A 22330-nucleotide genomic window follows, 5' to 3' on the forward strand; every position below is an offset into this window, starting at 1 on the left:
ATAAATTAATATTTATATTTTGAGCTCGCGAGCCTATTCGAGTCGAGCAATAGTAAAGCTTCAGTTTGTTTATTAATCGAGTTTGAAATTTAAGCTTGCTTGAGTCGAGCAATAGTAAGCTTGAGCTCGGTTTGTTTATTAATCGAGCTTAAAATTTAAGCTCGAGCAAGTTGGGTTCATTTATTAATTGAGTCGAGTTTGAACGAGCCTTAACTGAACTCGAGTTTGTTCATAAACAGCTCGGTTCGTTTGCAGCTCCAAACAAATTTTTAATTGAATATGAAATTACATTTAAAAAAAAATTAATACCGTGGGTTTTCTTATAATTAGTGTATTGTAGTTGAAAATTTTGTATTTAACAATGTGTTGCGAGATTTTAAGGAGAAAATTTATAAAAGGTGGGAATAATGTAATACCTCAAATTTTCAAAAATAATTATTCTGTGACTTAAACTCTTATTAATGAATGTTTTAATCATAAAAAATAAAAAAATGCATTTATTTTTGTGGTTTTCAAAAGTTTTGGATTGATTTTGTAATTTTGAAAATAGAAGGGTTTAAAATAAATTAGGATTTTGTAATAAAAATGTTAATTTTAAATAAATAAAGGTTTTTATTTTTCAATTTTACATCAATAAATGAATATTTTTCCTACTTAAATTATAATTAGATACCATGTTATAAATTTTAAGATAGTAATGCTTACTCTGTAATTATGACAATTTGAGAGCATTTTCATATTTTTGCAAAATCCAATAATTATGGATTTAGTTATACATTATAACCCCAAAAAAGTAATAATAATCTGACTAGGAAGTTGTCTTCTATTTTTATTAAAAACCTAATTGAGGAAAATATTTGAAATTAGAATATTGAATGAAATTAACTTTAAGAGTTTTTTTTTTTCCCTAGACAAAAGTGGATAGGTGAAGGGTTGAGTATTTGAATGGATTAAAGTGCCCTATTAACTCTTGGATTGAGAGGTTAAAATTTTATTATTTTATCTTAAAATATAATAAAAATTCTAACAGCAACAAGAGCACACCCACTAATTCTGGAAGTTCAAACCATTATATAAGAAGGAATTGGAATAAATAGAGGACAATATGGACATAAATAATAGTGACAGCAGAGAGAAATAAAAAAAAAAGAGCAAAAAAAGAAGAATCATTAGCTTCTTTGTCAAGAAAAACACAAAGCTCAAATAAAATAAAATATGCAAATACATACAACTTTGTCCATTTACAATAGCTCAATGCAGCTTGGTGGTGTATAGTAATATGATCAGAAGAGAACATAAACAAATAACACATATACAATCCAAAACCACCATAACCAAACAAACACCCTACATAGGTACCACCTAGTTCTCATTACCTAGATCTTCCTATCCTCTGTATCAAAACTACTGGTTGTGCATACACGATGTGTGATATCAAATCTACAACCCGCAGCAGTTGAGAGATTTTTATGGGGGGCAAAAACTGAAGCAATTTTTATGGCATAACTGCTCCTGTGTGGAAGGCATTTTCAGAAATCAAAAAGAGCCTAACGAAGTTTCAGCAACTTAGCTGTAGACTATATTAGTATAAATTTGCATAACCTGCCTTGCATAGACACAATCATGCAAAAAAGTCTTACATTTTTGGCAACCAAGCATGCATAACGGAAGCATAGTCCACGCTTAAGAACTCTTTAAGGCAAACAGGAAAAACCACCAAGTCAGCTCTTGAACTTTGTAAACTACCTCTCTGTCTTCACAGTCCCGCTTTCAGAAACAGCCCCGGATACACTTTCCTGTCCAAGTTCATTATCAGGTTGATTCTGCAACAGAATGACAATAGACTTTAGTACAAATATGTGTAGTAGACTCTCGAACAAATTCAAATCAAGAAACACGTGCATAGAAATAAGAAACTGATCAAATAAATGAACATTAATTAATGGATAAATATTATAGGAGTCTCAACGTCTCAAGGAGATTGGACTGTTCCATTGTACAATCAAACATGCACCATATGCCAATACAGGACCTAAGAAGCATGGACATGGACTCCTAACATGACAAAAACACGACACATGGGAGACATGTGCAAAATATATAATTTTATATATTTATTAAATGTTATATATAAGGATAAAAAGTTATTATATATCTTTTTTATGAATATTTAAGTCAAAAATAATAATATTTAAAGTCTAAAGGAGGAGAATAAATATAAAATTACATTATTATTGTTTTATCATTAGATTCCAAGTTATTAAATTCAAACTTGCAATGTGTTTCATGTATGTCTAAATGTTGGGAAGTGTCTGATGAGTATCATGTCGTGTTAGTGTCCGACACGACACATTACCTTCTTAGAAGTGCCTGTACTTTTTAGTTCAAGACAATTCATCATCACAAATAGAGCCATTGTAGCAAAAGGCAACAGTCTAAAAAAAATATCAGGAAAATTTGAAACAACACATACATCAACAGCCAAAATAATGGCATCAATTTAATATATCCTATCTCAATACCTCACCCTATGCATATAGAAAAAAAATATGATGCTATATATACATAAAATCATTGGGGACCAGGAATCAAAAGAAAGAATCATTGACTTCCATGGCACAATGCCATGCAATGGACACAGCAAAAAATAACTTGATACCACAGGACATTAGCATTGCACAAAAGGAAACAATATAACAATTAATTTAACCCCAAAAACTATACCCCCAAAACCTTAGAACTATTAGGTAACAACATACTCAACAAACACCAAATTGAAATCTCTTAGTCTCCATTTAGATCATAGGGTGAGAAAAGAAAAGGAAAGAAAAGATTCATCAGTTAAGAAAAGAGGGGTATAAAAAATTCCATTTCCTCACTATCATGTTTAAATGAGTAAAAAACCAAAATATGTGATATATGCATATGAGTGAGATTTCTTTTTATTTTCTCTGTATTTTAATGAGAATGGGCAATCTCATTATTATGAAAAGTGCACAGCCAGCCATTGGGAGCCTCTACATGCACCTTAATAAGTTTGTTGGGCACCCAAATCTCAAATTTCAATTTTACTCACCTCTTTTTTCAACACTCCATTTAATTGCAAGTTTACCCTACCAATCCCACCCAACAACATCCATCCCTGCTGGCCACTCCCCTTCCTTCACCCAACGCTGCAACTTGCCCACCACTCCACCTCTCTTTTCCCCGCTAACCGGCCCTGACCATCCACCATGAGTTTAAGGGGGGAGAGAGTGTTGCAAGGAGAGAGAGAGAGAGAGAGAGAGAGAGAGAGAGGTGGTGTCAGTAGTAGTAGTAGTCAGTAGTAGTAATAGTAGTAGTAGTAGAAAAAGGAGGTGGGTGGCGATAGGGGGCGACAGGGAGAGGGGGCGGCGGCGATTGTAAGGGATGGCAGCTGGAGAGGATGGCGACCTTAGGTATAAAATGGAATTTAAAAATAAATAAATAAAACATATAGAACATTGTCCATTTTGAAAACTTGATATAGGGGCAAAATGGTTTTTTTTTTAATTTTAATTATGATAAGTGGGATGTCCAACAGTATTATTTAGAGATTCCCCCAATCAATTTGTCGGTGAGAAATGAAACCTATAAACTATCGCTATGTGTGTTTTATGAATTTGAGTAGAGATTTAGAAAGGAGAATGGAAAAGGAAGGTAAATTGTCCCTTTCTGTTCTAAATCCCTTCTCAAATTCATGATCCAAACCCAACCTAAGAGTTCTATTTCTTGGCAGTTATCACCATTTCCCACCAAACTTATTACCCAATCTTAACATGAAACCTAAAATTTTAGAAATTAAGAGTCCGATATCAACATCAAGGGGGCAATATTGAGTAACAAAATACTACCACTTACAACAACCCAAAAGGAATTCGAAAAAGCATTAAAATTCATCTTGTATATATACAGACTTACACACACACACATATCTACACACACCTATTAATAAATTCATCATGTATAAACATAAACCAAAATACATACATACATAAAATTTAAAAAGAAAAAAAAAAAGAAGAAGAAGCTAAATTCCTAAATCCAAAAATATAACAATTATACATGAATATAATAAGCACCTATCAATATATTTATGATGTAAATACATATACCTATCAACCCAAAAAAAAAAAAAAAAAAAAAAAAAAAAAAAAAAAGAAAAGAAAAGAAAGAAAGAAAAAGAAAAGGAGCTAAAATTAGATCATATTATTGACCTGAACAATTCGATTTCGAGCATCATCAGCGAAAAAGACAAAATCGAGATCAACCAAGGAAACAGGATGACCGGGAGTACAATCCCTGGGGGTTTCAAAGAAGGAGAGAGAGAATTGCTTGCGTAGAACACCAACGTCGAAGTAAATGAGTCCGGAGCTGGGGACATCGACTCGAACGCCCTTGACGGGGAACCAAAGGAAGAGGTCCTGGGCAGAGACACCGGAAAGTTGGCCGATCTCGCCATAGCGAAGAGTTCCAGAGACATTGAAGTCGTAGTGAAAGTCAGTTTCGTATTTAGCATTGCAGGCCTCGGGTAATCGGACTTCGAAGTGGCCTGTGGAGGGGTCGATGGTGAAATTGGTTATGCCCTTTGGGAGGAGACCCGTAGGGAGGCCATGTGACCCAAGAACTTCATAGATTGATGATGATGGTGATGATGAACAAGGGATTGGGTAATATGAGAAGGTGATAAAGGCAATGATTGTGATTGGAATAGCAAGATTTGAACCACCCATTTGATGGGTTAGGGTTAGGGGAGAAGGATGGGAAGGTAAAGGGGGAGCTTTGGAGTTGGGTTGTAGAACGAAGGCCACAAGGCCGTGTTTGAAACTTGCGGAAAGAAAAGGAATCAGGGGACGAGAAAGTGACACTCTGTTTGGTAGCTGGGAAAGAAAAAAATTACTAATAATAAAATTTGTTTTTTCTGTCACTCTTGTTTGATAAACAAAAGAAATAAGGGAAGAAAAATAAAAAATAAAAAGATTTACCTTTTGTTTGATTAAACTACTTTAATGAAAAAAAAGAAAGAATAAATTACAAAATTTAAAAGGGTAAAGTGCAAAATAAGTCCTAGTTTAAAAAATATATATTTTAATTTACCCTTATTTCTTTTATATCTAGAGTAGTTTTGGTATAATAAAAAAATAATAATTTATATGTCTTTACTTGCGCAAAGATTTAAAATAAAAATTATAAGAGTAATGAATTTATTTTCATATTCTCTCATTTCATTCCATATCTGTCATATTTATTCCCGTGAGAAATTTTCTATCCTCTTTGAAATTCAAACAGAACGTGAAAGGGACACATTTCTTTCTTTTTTTCTTGAATCAACCAATTCAAATAGACCATGAAAGCATTTCTTTTTCTTTTCTTCTTGAAATTCAAATGGACTATGAAAGGGACACAATTCTTTTCTAATCTTTTCTTTTCATGTTTGCGAAAAATGGGAAAGAATTTTACAAAATAGTGAGAATCTTCGTGGGTGTAAATTTTTAATGAGTTTTCAAACATGCTAAAACTTTACACCCCACCAATTTGCAAATATTTTTAATCTTCTATATTGAAATGCTAGTTTCCCAAATTTAAAAGGAATTGACAAGAACTACGCAAAGCTTATGTATTTTTTAGCTAAAATATTTTTAAAAATATAAATCATTTAAAAAAAAAAAAAAAAAACAAGACAATTTTAAAATTATTTGGCAAAATATCACTGTTCTTAAAAATGCTGTTAAAAGACCCATTTCACATGATGCCAATCTAAAACGAAAAAAGACCCATTTCTCATAAAACGCTATTTTATATTAAGGTGGTATAAACTCATTCCCTTAAAAGCCACTTGTACATGATAGCTCAAACTCCGTTTTAGATTTTGGGGGAAAAAATTAATAATACTAATAAATAAATAAACCATTTTCCATAACCAGTCCCAAATCGAGAGAGACAGGTGTAGACTGTAAAACTAGCTTTAGGCAATACTCGGAACTAAGCAAGCTCTGTTCAAAATTGGTTCACATTTCTATCTGCTCAAGTTCGAGCCAGTCTAAGAAATTGGATTCTGTGATTTGTTCCCAAACCACGTACAATTCTACTGCAAGCGATGTGGATGTTCTTCCAATGACAACCATGCTTAAAGCCACTGATAAAGATGAACCAGCATAACGTGCAGATTAGCCGGCTAAGTACAAAGGAAAGGGTTACTAAGCCAATAATGGTATAATACAAAAGACAGCATAACAAAAATCTATAAAGATACAGTAGTCTTCTACTGATAACAAAAGACATATCAAATCCACGAAATCCACTAGGACGGAAAAAAGATAAATATATATTAACTCAATGCAAAGCAGACATCATTTCTCCCCATACAGAACTTCTATCCCTTTGACCGAGACAAGGACACCAATTTCCATATTCATCCGTTCAGCTGGACTCGTCAGCTAATACCGATCATAACGCCTGATGAAAAGATTGGGCAAATTATTACAGACAAATCAAAATTGGTACAGAAATACAAAACTACATTGCCATATATGCAGGCAAGGAGGCAGAACAATGAAAATAATAGAAACTGAAACGGTAGCAAAATACCCCATGGTATGTATGTTGGTTCTATTTTCTGAAAATGCAAAATGTTGTGATGTGTCTGGTGTTTTAAGGCAACATTGGCATAATGGTCAACTCAGAAACCCTTGGATACGTGAGAATACTGAGGTCTTCAATTACCAGAGTCTAAACATGACAGACAAATGTTCTAAATTTATGATAAGAACACTTATTTTAACAGATGTTAGTACTTACTACAGACTACTCAGGCTGAGTGTACTAAGAACACAACATGCATTAAAGCTAAAAAAACAAACTAGAAATGTTGCATACACGTGTACATATATACTAGAAGAGTACATCTACAGTTGTGTGCAATTAAAACTGTTATGGAGATCATGGGTGAAACCATGTGAGAGAGAGAGAGTGAGAGAGTGTGTGGAGGGCCGCAAATATATTTTGCACATGTCTCCCATGTATTGTGCCCTATATATTTTCAAAATTTGAGTGTCGGCATGTCTATGTCATGTGCCTGTTTCCCTGCTTCTTAGTTTAAAACCAAATTCTACGTAAAGTAATAAACCCTTGATAATGCCAGATAATTTTTACTTTTTTATTTTTGGTTTATTTATTACTGGCATTATTTATTTATTACTGGGAAGAGCCATGAGCCATGAACCATGAGTGTCAAGTACCTGTGGCGATCATAATCCTTGGAGCGTTCCTTTGACCGTGACCGTGACCTCCTGCGACTCCTTGAATCATAGCTGCGAGACCGATCTCTCTCTCTGTCACGCTCTCGATCATGCCCACGATCACGATCACGATCACGATCACGATCATTATACCTATCATAATCTCTACTCCTATGATCATAATTCCTCCCCCGTTCACGGCTGTCTCCCAGATCCCGATCCCTGCTCACTCCCCTATCACGTTCCTGGCTTCGTTCTTTTGATCTGCAGAATAAAAATAACTGTTAAAAAGGGCTTGACCAAAGCCAATTTCTGATATTCAAGCAACCCAGGACCCCAACCCAGTGATGGTTAAAACCCTCCGGAAAAAAAGGAAAAGAAAATTAAGAAAATGAATCTAGAATACCTTCTCTCATCTTCTAAGGCCTTCCGTTTCTTGTTCCTCTCTTCCTGAAAAATTAACCACGAAAGTACTTGAAACACCTCTTCGACAAAAATTTCACTTCAAGCTAGAGATATTAAACAGCAATTTACATGCTACAAAAGCTAGTATACTCACCCGTAAACCATATGAGCTTTGGTGTCTACAAGTATAGTTAACAAGAATATGTTCAACTCCCACCCAAGAACCACTTCAATGATGCAGAAAAGTAGAAACGCAAATGCAATGAAAAAACTCAAAAGTTAATGGTGTGTGTGTTTGGTTTGTGTTTTGAAATAAATTTTCAAAAAAAAAATTTGGGGAGAGAGTTTAGAAATTTTTTTTGTTTGTTTGATTGTATATTTTGAAAATAATTTTGGAGTTGGGAGTTTGGAATTATTTGATATTTTGTTGTAATTGAGTAGATGTGTGTGAGAAAAAAAGTGATTGAGAAGGAGAGAGGAGAGAGAAAAGTGATTGATTGATGTGTAGGAAAGAGTGATTTTTGGAAACCAAACAAAATTTTGAAATTTCTTTTCAAGAATTGTATTTTGAGATACAAAACAAACAAGTTTTCTTTCTTTTCCTTCTTTTACAATTTCATAAAAAAATATAAAATACAAGATTTTCTAATGTTCAAAATTATATATATTATATACAAATCAAGATCATGAAGCTAATTGCCAAGACTAAATTAATTTTCAAGAGCAACAGAAATCTTCCCCATGTTAAATACCCACGGAGATTCTCAAGCAGATCATAATTACAGTCAAGTCACTACATCAACCTTTAACAACTCCAAGGCTTCAACAAGCAAGTCTTTGAATTTGGAGTTGAATGAACCAAGTCCAACACAAAAGTGAAACCCCACAAGCCCAATAAAAATTAACATTCCCACATTAGACAACACTTTTTGGGCTGGAACATCAAACTAAAAATCCCAAAATAAACTTTTATCTCTTTGTATCACTTCACTTAAATTGCATAACAAAGGTGAACGCGTGACATAAAATAGAAACTGAACAAGAACTTTCTTAGATATCAGAAGGCACAAAAAAATAAAGCAACAAAACTCCAGTGGAGATGGCACACGATCAGGTACACCTTCAAGGTCAAAACAGAAAGCTAAAAGCTTTGAAACAAACACAAGTTTAAGCACCAGGTCAACAAGAAGCCTTTGAAAATTTTAAACATAAAAATGGAATTGGATGACTTAATTCTAAAAAAGATATAATGATGGATGGATGCATGACATATAAATAACCATTGAAAATAACAATAAACTGAATGATGAAATATTATTTAAGAAATTTCTAAAGTTATATGCTCGGTACAAAGCTGTGATATACCCACACTCTGGAGTCGTCCAGCTAAGAGAGTCAAAATTCTCTCAAGTGACTGTGGGATACATATGGTTTTTTCCCTTTCATGGTAAATGAACAGCAGTATGCATACGCGTTTACAGAGACACACAAAAACCATAAATTAACAAGGTACGATACCAATATAAATCAACTAGCGATATTTGTATATAAAAAAATATATATTATGTTTTATTTTTCTAATTAGGTCAACAAGCACAAACAGGAACCAGGTAATTGACAATTAACATAGACAGAACTGACAATACCATTCTCAATTTAAAAAAGTTCACAAAAGCTCCAATGCGAGTAAAAACAAGCCAAGCCATGTATATGGCCATTCAAGGTCACTTGCTAAAAGGAAGGTGATGCGTGAGCTTGGTTGCATGTTAAGCATCCTTGGAGCTCAGCTCCAATTTCAGCTAAGCCAATTGGGCTTCAGCCAGCTCACCTCAGCTTGGCTTGACTAACAGAATCTGGAATGCTAACCTCGCTTCTTCAGGAACTGACAAAGGTAAAGAACAAAATTTTCACTTTGTCAAGTAAAAAAGGGGAGCTTCTATCTCCACACGTCATTTTTCCTCGATTCACCATTATGTTTAGTTTGGATATCAACTACCAAACAAAACTACATGTTCAGAAATCAACTTCTAAACAAAAATCTATGGTTTGGATATAAACTTCCGAACCAAAGGTACAGCCGAATCATGGGTTTTTGGTTGGAAGTTGTTTTCCGAACCATATAGTTTTGTTCAATAGTTAATATGCGAAACAAAATAATGTGTGAAATGAGAAAAGATTGTGTGGAAATAGAACCACCCCTAAAAAAGACAAGGAGCGTTCTTGTCGTAATTCAAGGTTGAAGAGGACCCTTGAGTAGGTCAAATCAGAAGACAAGCTACAGAATAACACAGCTGATGGAGTTCTAGAACACTTCAAAGAAAAAAGGTAGCAAACAGACAGGGATTACTATTATATGATTTTACTCAGTTCCGTGTGAATTTAAGTAAAGCTGTGAGAAGTTGAGTCCAAACAAGCTTGCAGCAGATCACTTAAGCTCGGTATCCGTACCTTTGCTGGACAAACTACAAGATGCAAAAGAGATAAGCTCGAACAAATTTGAGCTACTCCACTTGTTTACAGCCTTACTCCAAATTAGATGTCAACTATCAAGCAACTGGCTGAAGTTTGACGACTTCTTCTTAGGCACAAGCATGCATTAAGCAGATTTTGTTTGTTCCTAGTGACTCCAATACTAAGTACTGGTTCTTTTTAACCATATTCCGTGATTGTCTGTGCTGTTGAAAGTCAATGAAGATACAAAAGCAACAGGACTTCAAACTTCTCTAATATGGGGAACCTCAATATAAATCCATATCCATATAAAGACAGTTGAAATATGGCAACACACTCTTCTCCAAGTTAAGAAAAACTCACAGAAGCATATTAACTGAGAATCGCTACAGAGAAACTGAAACATTTATACCAGCACCTGAATCAACATATTCAGAGTACCAACTTTGAGTATATACCAGATACACAAACGGTTAAACTAATGTAAACCCCACTTAGTACTACAGCATTGCTTTGAAAAACTGCTTTTGATGCCTATTTGCAAATGGCAAGAACTATGCATTCAATGAAATAGATAAAAAAGCAAAAGCAAGGATCCCACATCAAAACAGAATTATGCAAGGTTCCAAACATCTTGTTTGCAATTCTGTCTTAAAAGGCCTCATAATAGGATGAAAAAGTCAATAGCCCCAAAAAACCAACCCAAAAAGGCATGGAAATAGATCATCTTACTTGAAGCTCAGCTAACTTCTCACGGATTTGCATATAGCCTAAGTGAAGCTTTCCTCCAAAATGATCTGCTAAACGGCGGTCACTGAAAACCACATAAAGCATCAAAATAGCACTACAAATATTCAAATCCCTAAAATGATAACAAAAATGTAATACATCAACCCATAAGTTTCTAGCTAACAATAGCATGATCTACAAGCATAAAACAGTAAAAGACGCACATTCTGTAGCTGCAAAAGTTTATCCTCGAAAAACTGGGCCCAAAAGCCTGCTGGTGACAAGGAGGTATAATTGCCAGGTCAAAAGCTGAAGTACTTAAAACCCCAAATACTAGTTCTTGTTGTCCTTAAAAAGCTACAAATTGTATTTGCAATTCTTGAGAAATAGAAAGAAAATTTACCTGTCATAAACGCTCAAAAACGCTCCACAAATGTCACAGACACGTAGCTTCTGATCAGTCTATGAGAACATCAAAATTGTAAGATTAGAATACATGTGCATGTCATACATTGTCAAAGACTACAATTTTTTTTCAAACTCTAATCCCAAGTAGAAACCTTATATCTAACAACCAACTTAATGCATTTCCATAAAAATAAAAAAGATAATAACTCAGTTTTCAAGCCAGCAAATTTTCAAACTTTAATGACGCATTGTTCTAAATAGTAAGCTTTAAAATAACCAGTTCACAACATTTGTCAAATGGACTTATAAGTTAGCTCTTAACATTGTTATGAAGACTAGAATTGTGGCTAAAAGCAAATGAAAAACAATACTTAATATGGTAAAAATTGTTAGAAAAATATAAGACTCTTCCAACAATGACAAGAAGATTAGAAGAAGCACAGGGAAAAAAGGACTCACAATGCGAACATCGGCAGCAGTGTACTTGGAGGAATCCAAAACGGGTTCCTGTCTGGGAGCCAGCTGAAGACATCGTAGATATGTGAGCACAAATCGAGAGCAAAGTTCAAATCTCATCAACAAAAGGCAGAAAGGAAGGAAAATTAAAGCATAGGAACTTGTCCTGGACACTAGGATATTTTATTTTAATTTTTTAAAGAAAGATAATCCTAATGGAAAAATTACAGATAATGTGGATGGATATATTACATGCACTTAGTTTCCACTTTTTCCAAAAGACATAGAGATTACTAATAAACAATGCAAATTTTGAATCAAAGTTTTTGAATAAAGTGTTTGGGCACTTCAATTTTCTCAAGTGGAACCACTTAGATTAGTTAGAATACCATTAATGAGTTGTTCAAACAGTCACAATACTATACTCATATAAAACATTTTTGAAATCCCAAAAACTGCTAAAGTGCCAATCTGGTATTGCAGTAGCTTCTAATGAAGTATTTTTTAAGAACTGCTTCTGCAGAAGCTGCTTCATCAAGAAAAGTTTTGAGCCTTTTGTTTCTTTCATCATTTATTTTTATCTGAAATAGTTTTAGCATGAAAGCAAACACACAAAACCGCATTTTGTCTGCTAATAAGTGCTTCCAAGCCACCGCACTGCAGTCAAATGAGACCCAAGTGGTGGACACTGATGGAATCCAAACCTACCTATGTTAACATAGGGTAGCCATCTTGCCAAAAACTATATGATAGTGGATCCATATAGCTTGTAGAATGATCCATATGGCTCTTCAATTTAATAAGGATTTAGTTATTCAAATAAGTGCGATTTTTTATGAAACCTGTGATATATCATGCAATATATGCAATTTATACCAATGGTATGAGCTTTTCATTCGTAATTTAAGTCGTGCCTGTCAGTGAAAAGCAATATTTTCTGGTATATCAGCAATTAGTTGTAATTTTTAAAATCTTAAAATAAAACAGATAGATCGACATATTGCAATTTCACAGTCCAAGGCTAGGCAGTGTCAATAGAAACATGAAACTCAAATGTTTGATTATTAATATTAAGATATATTCTTAAGAGAAAATTTAAAACCTTCTTAAGTGCTTCAGCCTCTTCCAATGCTTTTTGTGCTTCATCAACCCTTCCTTGCTCACCTGAAAATGTAATAAACATATAGAAATATACAATAAGCCCATGACAAGGCAGTAAGGAAAGAAAAGGATGGTATAAAACTAAAACTATTATCCTTAAATTGTATGCATGAATTTAATATTGATTCCAGCAGGCCATTTATTTATAGGAACACTTAAGAAAGGACAAGGAGATCGAATAGAAAAAAGTGGAGGGACAAGGCTTAATTTGTTATTTTACAAAAGTAACCAAGAAATGCAACAGAACATATTGAACTTCTATAAAATTACTGATTCGCATACCAAGATCTTCTGCTCTCTTCAGCTTCTCATTTATCATTTCTTGTGTATGAGGATCAGGGACAACTACTTGCAAGGGGGCCAATGGTGGCGGGTTTGGAAGGGGCTGAGGTAAAGAAGCTCGATCTTTGTTGAACGCATCCAAAAGAAGAATTGACTGCCGCAGGAAAATTATTATCATTTAACACATACACGTATAGCAAATTTTATTCTAGGTAGAAAAAAAAATGACGTGACAGCATATCAACAATAATTCAATAGTGACAAGCTATATATGTCAAGAAGCTCACCTGTTTGTCAGCTCTTTTTGTTCTGAGTTCTTCCACTATTTCCAAAGCTCGAATTTTCATATCTGTCTTGCCTTCCAGATCTGCAAAAATATATATATATATATTTACAAGCCTCATTAGCAGTCCATATCAGCTAACTTTTCCACCCATTGTGAAGGATTTCAAGGGCCCTGCTGACTCCACAATAGTAGATAAATATTGTAAACAAAATACGAAACAATAAGCCAAAGCCATACCAGGAAAACCATACCTAGAGGAATCTAATATCAGTAGTTCGGTACAATTTTATGAAAGAAAAGAAGTATACGCTTAAATAGAAAAACCAATTCCAGTGACTTCTATAACCAACTGTCGTATCATCAACCACCACACTTCTGTCATCTTTTGTCACATATAAGATTACTATGGTCCTGTCCTCCTTTACAGAATTTACTTGTATCTTCTTCATTATCTCTTTCATCATGATTTTTTTTCCCAATGAGTACATGGTCACAACTTTTTCACACAACCTGAGATTCTCTGTTCAAGCAAATAGTTACAACCACAATACTTTTCCTCTTGGAAAGGGCATCACAATCAATTTGTAACCATCAGGGCAGTAGGTCAATAATTTTTTTTCCACCGCAACGACAGCCCATAATAACAGCCAAAATCCCAGTAATGAATAAAGCAATATTCAGTAATACCCTAATCTAAGCTGCAAATAAAATTAAGAAATTTTTAAATATCACAAATGTCAAGCATGAATTACAGGAGAAACCCATCAAGCCCACATTTGGAAATAGATAAAGGAACTAACTGAATAATAAAATATACTCAAAGAGCACCTATGGCTAACAGGGAATTAATCTTCATGTTAGTCCCAAGGATTCATTATTTGATTTTGATGATAACAAAACATAGATGAAAATATTTGTTAAATATTTGAAGAAGTATGTCAATTACATGTTTTGAAAAGATTAGAACCTTCACATAATAAAATTGTATTTCGATTTTGCTCCTTCAAGTTTAAAATGGTGGAGACCTTTTCATAAGGTCCTTGTGCATGAAAGATTTAAATCTAGCTTGTAATGGAGCTACGTATGAGTTTCAGTTGGATTTGGAATAGTTTTGTTCCAGGAGAAGCCACAAAAGAACCCAACCCCTTATTGTTTAGAATTGGCCCCAAACTCCTGCAAGCATCCATTTTTAGACCTACGGAAAAGGATCGATCCGTGATTAAAAGGGGTGAATCCCCAAGAACAGAGGACCCCCAGATTTTCTGTCCTACAAAAAAGGATTAACCCCTTGATATAGAGTCACTCCCAAATTGCCAAGAACAACCTTGCAGAAAAGGGTTGACCACTTCAAAGATAGAGTCAACCACATGTGATGGTATTTCAAAACCAAGAAGGCATAGTTCAGAATCCCAACAGCTATAAGCACATTAAATGCTCCTCAACTACAACCAATATTCAAAAACAAACGAGAGACTTAAAAAAAGATCATTACTCACATTTGGACAAGAAATTGAAGATGAAAAGACCAAATCTTTAAGAGCATGAAGTTCTTATGCCCTAACTTCCAACATTCTCTCAAGTCTCAACAATTGAGCTTCATCATTTCTATAAACTCTTTGGAGCCTAGTGTACTAAATATTATATCGTATTTACTCCTTAAATCATTTGTGAACTACATTTACACAAACTCGGGTACAAATATCAGGTGCGAGTGCGTCCAAGTTCCAAATTTCCTAACCTTAACTATTTGGATAATGGGACATGTATCAAGAAGTTAGGTACAGGTACGCAAATGTGTCTAGAATATTTGCATATATTGCGTATATTTTGTATGATATTCAGACATAAGATGGTGTAAATTATTCAGAATATAATTGAAATTGGTTAGGATCTAAGAAGCACAGATATGGGCACGGACACAGGGCAGCAATTTTTAAAAAATTAGAATACGGACAAGGTGGGAATAAGACAAAAAAAAATATATTCTTTATATATCTTCATTTGCTTTGTATATGAATATAAATACGGAGCACATAGATATAATCATATAAGAAATATCAATGTTCATGTGGGTGTATTGTAATTTTTTCCCTCTTTGTTTCCATATTTTTAGTTTGATCCTAAATTAATTTTCTAAAATTATAAATTTTAAAAATAAAAAAAAAAACACAAAAAAAAACCCCCACAAAGGTGTTCCAAGGCATGTCCAAACACAAGACAGGGTCTATAAAATGTTCCCAATGTATCCTGCAAAAAAAATAATAATAATCACTGCGTTTGGTTTGAGTTTTTTGAATTAAGTTTTTGAATTAAGTTTTTTGAAAACTTAATTTTTTGGTTTTCGTGTTTTTTTGTTTTTTGTGAATATTTTTAAAATTTTAAACTTTTTTTTACTTTTTTAGATGCACCTTACTTAGATGTATCTAAAAAGTAAAAATTTTGTGAAAAAATATTTTTGAAAATTAATAAATACATAAAAATATAAAAAATATACTGAATTCTCTTATTTTTTTGTATTTTTGGTATTTAGTGAATTTTTAAAAGGTTTTTTTCATTTTTTTTTTTACTTTTTAGGTATATTTATGTTAGGTATGTCTAAAAATTAAAAAAATTGCTCAAAATATTTTAAAAATTCAGTAAAAACAAAAAAACACGGAAAATAAGAAAGTAGAATTTTCTGAAAAGTGTTTTTGAAAAGTGGTAACCAAGCATAGTGAATAATTTTAAAAAAATTGACACGCTACGTGGTGTGTCCGACAAGTAGACACGTGTGTACGAGGTGTGTCAATGTCTGATACTTGTCAAACACAAACACTGCACCCATATCGAAGTCTATGGTTCCGAGGATGAGATTGATGAGAAAGGGAGGAATTTCTCTTTCATCCACGTCAAAGGCTAGAAAGTTTTTTTTACATCAAATGTGAGCCATTGTTTTCAAAGGTGAAGATGAGGCGCACACTGAGGCGAGGTGGGGCAATAACACCTCAAGGCATTCAATTTTATGCTTGATGCCATCTTGGTGTACATATCTTGGGTGTTCACCTTAGACATGCATTTTGCCCATTTTGCGCTTCAATGGCCTAGGCATAGGGAAAATGAGAGGTGTCTAAGAAATACGACATAGAAGTAAACCAAGGGTTTTGATTCAACAATTCATTGGCTTCCGATCTGTGAAGACATTGATTTCAAGCTTCAATTCTTCTTTTTCAGCTTCAATTAGTTACTTCTCGAGTCAGACTTGCAACAAGGTTCTCTCTCTCTCTCTCTCTCTCTCTCTCTCTCTCTCTCTCTCTCTCAATACCGTATTTTTTAATTTTAGATGGAACGTAATTATCATATTATAATACGTAATTTTGTCACTAGCCTCTTTTTCAAATACACACAAAATATCACTGCACACCAAGGAGAGTGTTAGATATCCTGATATACATTGTTGGGCCCATTTCCTAATAGCTTAGGCTTTAAGAAAAATTAGTGACTTGACATGGTATCAGAGCTCTGGTTGAGAGAGATCTTTAGTTCAGGTCCCTTCGTAAGTATTTGGTATTATATCTCCGTTTGGTTTCTTCCTCTCTGCTTTGTTGTTTGGTTCTCATTCTGTTTGTCTCTCCACATGCAAGACGGGGTTGCACGTGAGGGATGGTGTCAGATAGCTTGATATACATTGTTGGGCCCATTTCCTAATAGCTTAGGCTCTTAGAAAAATTGGTGACTCAACAGACAGCCATGGAGAGTGAATAACAGCTTGCATTATGTTGAACTCCTATAAATCTCAGCATTCGACTTTCTCCTCTACTCTCTTTTCTTTGCAGTTAGTTATTGCATAACCATTCTATATCATCTAAGTATTCCTTATTTCCATTGCATGAATATTCTTGTACTTGTCATTGGGCCCAGGCTATTAGTTTTAGATATCTTGCATTTAAGTTCTGGATTTTTTGTCATTGTTTTATTTGTCGAGATTTATATGGAAACCCAATTCACCGCTACCCCACTCTCAAGATTCCTGCCCTGTAACATGTTAAAATGCCAAAAAAGAGCAAGCAATATAACTCCCCAGTCCCCACTCAAAATCAATAGAGTAATGCTACAATGACCATCTCCTTTTACCACATTACAAATGTGGCACATACACATTGGTTAAATATTAATAACATTCATGTGAGGCTCATTATTGTCATTAATATCCAACCAATATATGTGTGTCACATCAAAGCGGTAAAAGGGGTTTTTTTTTCATTGATAAATAAAAAGTGATAAAAGGGGATGGTTATTGTAGCATTACCAAATAAATATATTCTTCCATCCACATTTCATAAATGAATAGAAACCATGTTCAAGTGCTCCAAATGCAAACAAAGATATTTCCACCAATACAACATGCAATATGATACAATAGATTAACCAGCACCCAAATAAACATCTTGCACATTTGAGTATGCAGCATTTACAAAGACTGCAATTGGAACCAAGACGCCGCAAACAACATAAGTATAGAAAACTAGAATAACAAGAAATACCCTACCTCTCAATCTCAAAAGATAAAGTAGAAAAAGTACATTAATCCAAAAGGAACTTACCATATTGATCAACTTCTTTCAACTTCTCCCTGATCTGTTTCGATAACTCAATAATCTCAGGTGTCTGCAATTCAAACAAATCAACAAACCATTACACACAAAACAAATAAATAACAAAAGGATAGGAGATGTAACTGCAATAAATGACAACTACTAGAACGTGCCCTCATCCTCAACCATCACCTGTGTAACCTCAGTCACGGAAATTGCAATAGCAGCTTTTGCATCCTCATCCTCAAGACGTTTGAGAGCTCTAGTAATTTTTCTATCACACTCAACAATAAGTCTATCGATAACATCCTCCAAGTCCCTATCATAGTTATCGAGACCTTTTGCTTTGGCTTCTTCATATCTGCAGAGAGTTAAAGTAACACATTCCAAATTTCTAAAAAATTTACATTCCAACGTATGACATCCTGTGTTACATACTCTTCAACTTCACCCAGTGCACCACCCAATTCAGACACTTAGATCCTCTAATTTTATAAAATGTTTGAAGAAGTCACATGAATGGGAGAGAATTTGGAAAGTAAATTTCTAAATAATTTACATCTATTCTAAAAAGACGTATATACAACATGTCATATACATAACCAGGAAAGAACTTATAGGCTTGGTTTCGGAACATCCTACGAAAGTCAAAAGGTCACTGAAAAGCTAAAAAGCCAAAGAACCATAAAAAAAAATCAAAAATTCCCTTCTCTCTATTTTTTACACTTTTTTCATAAAAAACCAAAAAATTATCCCGAACATACTAATTTTTTTCACCTTCTATTTTAGCAGAAAAGTCAAAAAGTTACTAAAATAGCATATTCCCAAACCAACCTCTACAATATGTCATTCTAGTCACCAACCAAAATATATCCTTTATCATTCATAAGGGAAAGAACAAACATTGAACCAATTGGTGTTTCATGTGATAAAAAAGGATACTCTTTCCTTAGCTGCAATGAGTGCACCTTCGGACACGGACCCATATCCATTTTCTGGAGAGAAAAATAAGTACAAAAGAAAAATATTAAGATAGTGATATAGTGCGTACATAAAGGAGCACTAAAATATCACTAAAACTAATATGTGAAAGTAAAAGCAATAGTTTGTTGACATGCATGAGAATCCAAGTACATTAAACTCAAGAATTACTACAGCACATGTTAAATATAATTAGTGTCCTCAATACAAAGTTTTTCACTAAAACAGCAAATTTGGGCACTGTTTGGCACATTATCTTATTTGGGTCACAATCATCTCATTTGGATCACATCACCTCTTACTTCAACCCCAACCCATATTTCACGTTTTTTCGTAAAAAGTCAAAAAGCATACTAATTTAGCACATGCCAAACACCCTCTTATTATTTCTCAAATGTCTGATCATAATGAAGACTTATCCAACAATGGGAACAAGTCCCCATCAATTTCCACTTAAAACTAGTTATATTTGTCAAGTTTTCCCAATAATTTTAATGTTGTCAGCCAGAGTCTTTTTTTTTTCAACAGTCAACACAGACCCAGTGGCTAATGGTTTAAACAGTTGAAGTCTCATTATGAAAATGATGGAAAACAACCCAAGCAAACAGTCGTACAATACATAATTGAATAACTTTTTTCATTAGTCTTTGGTCCCAAATCAACACAAAGTTCAAAGTTTCATATTTCCTCTTTTTTTAATAAGATTACTTTCCAACTAGGCCTCGTTTGGGAACAGACTTTTTAGTAACTTTTTGGCTAAAATATTATGTAAAAAAACTAGTATGTTTGGAATGACTTTTTGATTTTTTACGAAAAGATGTGCAAAAAGTACAGAGAAAATGGATCTTTGACTTTTTGGTATAGGTTGTTGGCTTTTTTATTTTTTTAGTGATTTTTTGACTAAAAAAGTCACTTGCCAAATGAGACCTAAATAGCATTCTAGAGAAGCAAAAAAAAACAAAAAAAAAACAAAAGAGAGAACTAGTTTATGAACTGTCTTGCAGCAAAGAAAATGAAAACAATTAAAAAAATAGTTGATCCTAATAACTCCAGATTGACATTGTTTCATGAAACCAAAATCTCACAACATTTTTCCTTTCTTATTTTTAAAGCGGTGGCACAGCGTTTGAATGCACTAGGCTCCAGTTGATCATGGAATTTGACAACTACTTATGGAAGCCACCTTTTTTAGATCAAATTCACTAAACATTTTCAGAAACTCATTGAAGCAACTGTATTCTACATGATTATTTGTTCTTATTATAGGGTAAATTACACTTTCACCCCTGAAGTATGGACATTTTCTCAATTTGGTCCTCAAAGAAAAGATTCTCCCACTTTGCCCCGTAAACTATTTGACTTTTACCGCTTCAATCCAATTACATCTGTCGTTGGGATTAAGAGTCAATTTTGGTATTTTTTGTAAAATGTCCCAACTTAGCCCAAACCCTTAATCCCAACACCCTCTTCCCCTCCCTCACCCATTCTCCCAACCTGCCACCACTCCACTACTTCCATCTCCCTCTACCTCCTCTCTCCGTATTGGGAAAGGGCAATAGTGAAGGTGGTGGCAGGTTGGGGCTATGGAGGTAGGGGATGATGGTGAACATAGCAATGATTGGGGATATGGAGGTGGGGATGGCATGGAGGGGACTGGGGAAGAATGGCGATGGTCGCTCTTTCTTTTTCTTTTTTGGCAAAGGTGCAGGGATGTGGCAGAACAAATGCGAATGGTTTTTTTAGGTTAATCAACTTTTTTTTCACATTTACATGAATTACCATCGGGATTGGGTTGAGTTTCGGACCGGTTCAGATTGCCTCAGCATTTTCCCTTCTCAACCACAACAACTACTGTCGAAAATTGTTGGAACCGACCAACAGCTTAGGGGACAAAGTGAGAGACACACAGTCCAAAGGTGAAAGTGCATATTACCCTTCCCTTCCCTTTATTTTATTTTTTTTACTTCTTGAAACCTAATTCTATTCGAGTACAATTATTTTCCATTTCTTTTCCTAGCTCTCTCGCTTTTAGGGCTCAATCCACAACTTAATCTGCCCTGAAAGAAACCTTATAGCTCTATTAATAACCCAACCATTTCAAATCAAACAAAGCAAAACAAAACAAATAAAAAAAAATAGCTACAATAATAACTGATCATAAACACATATATATATATGTAGAGATAGAGATATCAAATCAAATTATGGGACTTACAGTTAATTGGAAGAGTTCATGAGGACAGAGGCCGACCAAGAAGAGACGACAAACGTCACGATCGTAGTACTTGCGATTGACCTCCCTCACGTCGCCGTTCCGGTTCGCTCCCATCAGCACGTCGAGTTGCTTCCTTAGCGCATCCATCTCTTGCTCTCACTAAAGCAACACTTCTTCGCGCGCGCTCTCTCTCTCTCTCTCTCTCTCTCTAGGGTTTTTCTAAAGAGTGAACATTTGCTGTGAACAGAGAATTGGGGGAAAAGGGTTCGAGAGTTAATGCTATCGTGTTTTTTACTTCTTTTCTTTTCTTTTCGGCAGATTATAAGGGCTGTTTGGGAAGCGAGAGTTTAGCGGAATTAGGTTAAAATTCACAATAAAAATAAAAATAAAAATAAAATAGGTTAAAATAATTAATAAAATAAAATATTACATTAAATTTGTAACTATTTTATTTTTTTCTCACTAATATTATATTTAATTATAAAAAAATTCAATCACTTTTTTAAATATAAAAAATTTATCTTACAAAAATAGTGATGGACTGAAATAATCTAGTAAGTTTCCAAACACTCGCAATATAATTTACGCAAAGTATAGATAAATGTTTGACTGGGTCTTTTTTTCCCAAACAAATTAGGGTTAGTTTGGTAGTGGATTTTTGTGATTTTTTTTTTTTTTTTTTGGTGTTAAAAATAGGCCAAAACATTTTAATGTTATCAGATTTTTTGATTTTTTGTGGAAAAAAATGCATGTAGAGAAAATGAGATTGAATTTTTTATTATTTTGTTTGATCTTCTTGTTTATTTATTTTTTTGACTTTTTAAATAATTTTTTTTTGCTATATTAGTCAATTACCAGACGCACTATTGTGATTCATTTGGGAAATGCTTTTTTTGAGTTGCTTCTGAACTTTTTTTTGTTAAAAAAAAAAAAACGTGCACACCATAAATAGACTATTGTAATATTTGGAAGTATCCTAACAAGCCCTTGTTTTCTAGACTCAAAAATTTCCTTGACCCTTTGCAAATCCACCTTGAACATTCACTCCAGAGGTCTATATCAATAATTGGTACTTCAGTGGAAGAAGACAAAATCCGTAGAAGATAAGGCCTCTCTTCTCTTCAATTAT

General features: G+C 34.0%; 2 protein-coding genes across 2 annotated transcripts; both read right to left on the bottom strand.

The window, feature by feature from the left end:
* Positions 1 to 1177: 1177 nt before the first annotated feature.
* Positions 1178 to 21535, bottom strand: LOC114258616 (U1 snRNP-associated protein usp106). The gene is made up of 14 exons (XM_028198602.2): positions 21202 to 21535; positions 18948 to 19000; positions 18198 to 18366; positions 18015 to 18078; positions 13436 to 13515; positions 13149 to 13302; positions 12808 to 12869; positions 11709 to 11771; positions 11245 to 11303; positions 10845 to 10926; positions 7663 to 7706; positions 7257 to 7520; positions 4236 to 6474; positions 1178 to 1823 (listed from the first exon to the last, which is right to left on the bottom strand). Exons 1-13 carry the CDS (start codon positions 21346 to 21348, stop codon positions 6456 to 6458), a joined length of 1260 nt encoding a protein of 419 aa, XP_028054403.2. The 5' UTR covers positions 21349 to 21535; the 3' UTR covers positions 1178 to 1823; positions 4236 to 6455.
* On the bottom strand, positions 1743 to 4751 carry LOC114258617 (uncharacterized). The gene is made up of 2 exons (XM_028198604.2): positions 4236 to 4751; positions 1743 to 1823 (listed from the first exon to the last, which is right to left on the bottom strand). Exons 1-2 carry the CDS (start codon positions 4749 to 4751, stop codon positions 1743 to 1745), a joined length of 597 nt encoding a protein of 198 aa, XP_028054405.2.
* Positions 21536 to 22330: the final 795 nt, after the last annotated feature.

The sequence above is a fragment of the Camellia sinensis genome, chromosome 8, assembly GCF_055761805.1.
Source record: "Camellia sinensis isolate YWXY chromosome 8, ASM5576180v1, whole genome shotgun sequence".
Classification (NCBI taxonomy): domain Eukaryota; kingdom Viridiplantae; phylum Streptophyta; class Magnoliopsida; order Ericales; family Theaceae; genus Camellia; species Camellia sinensis.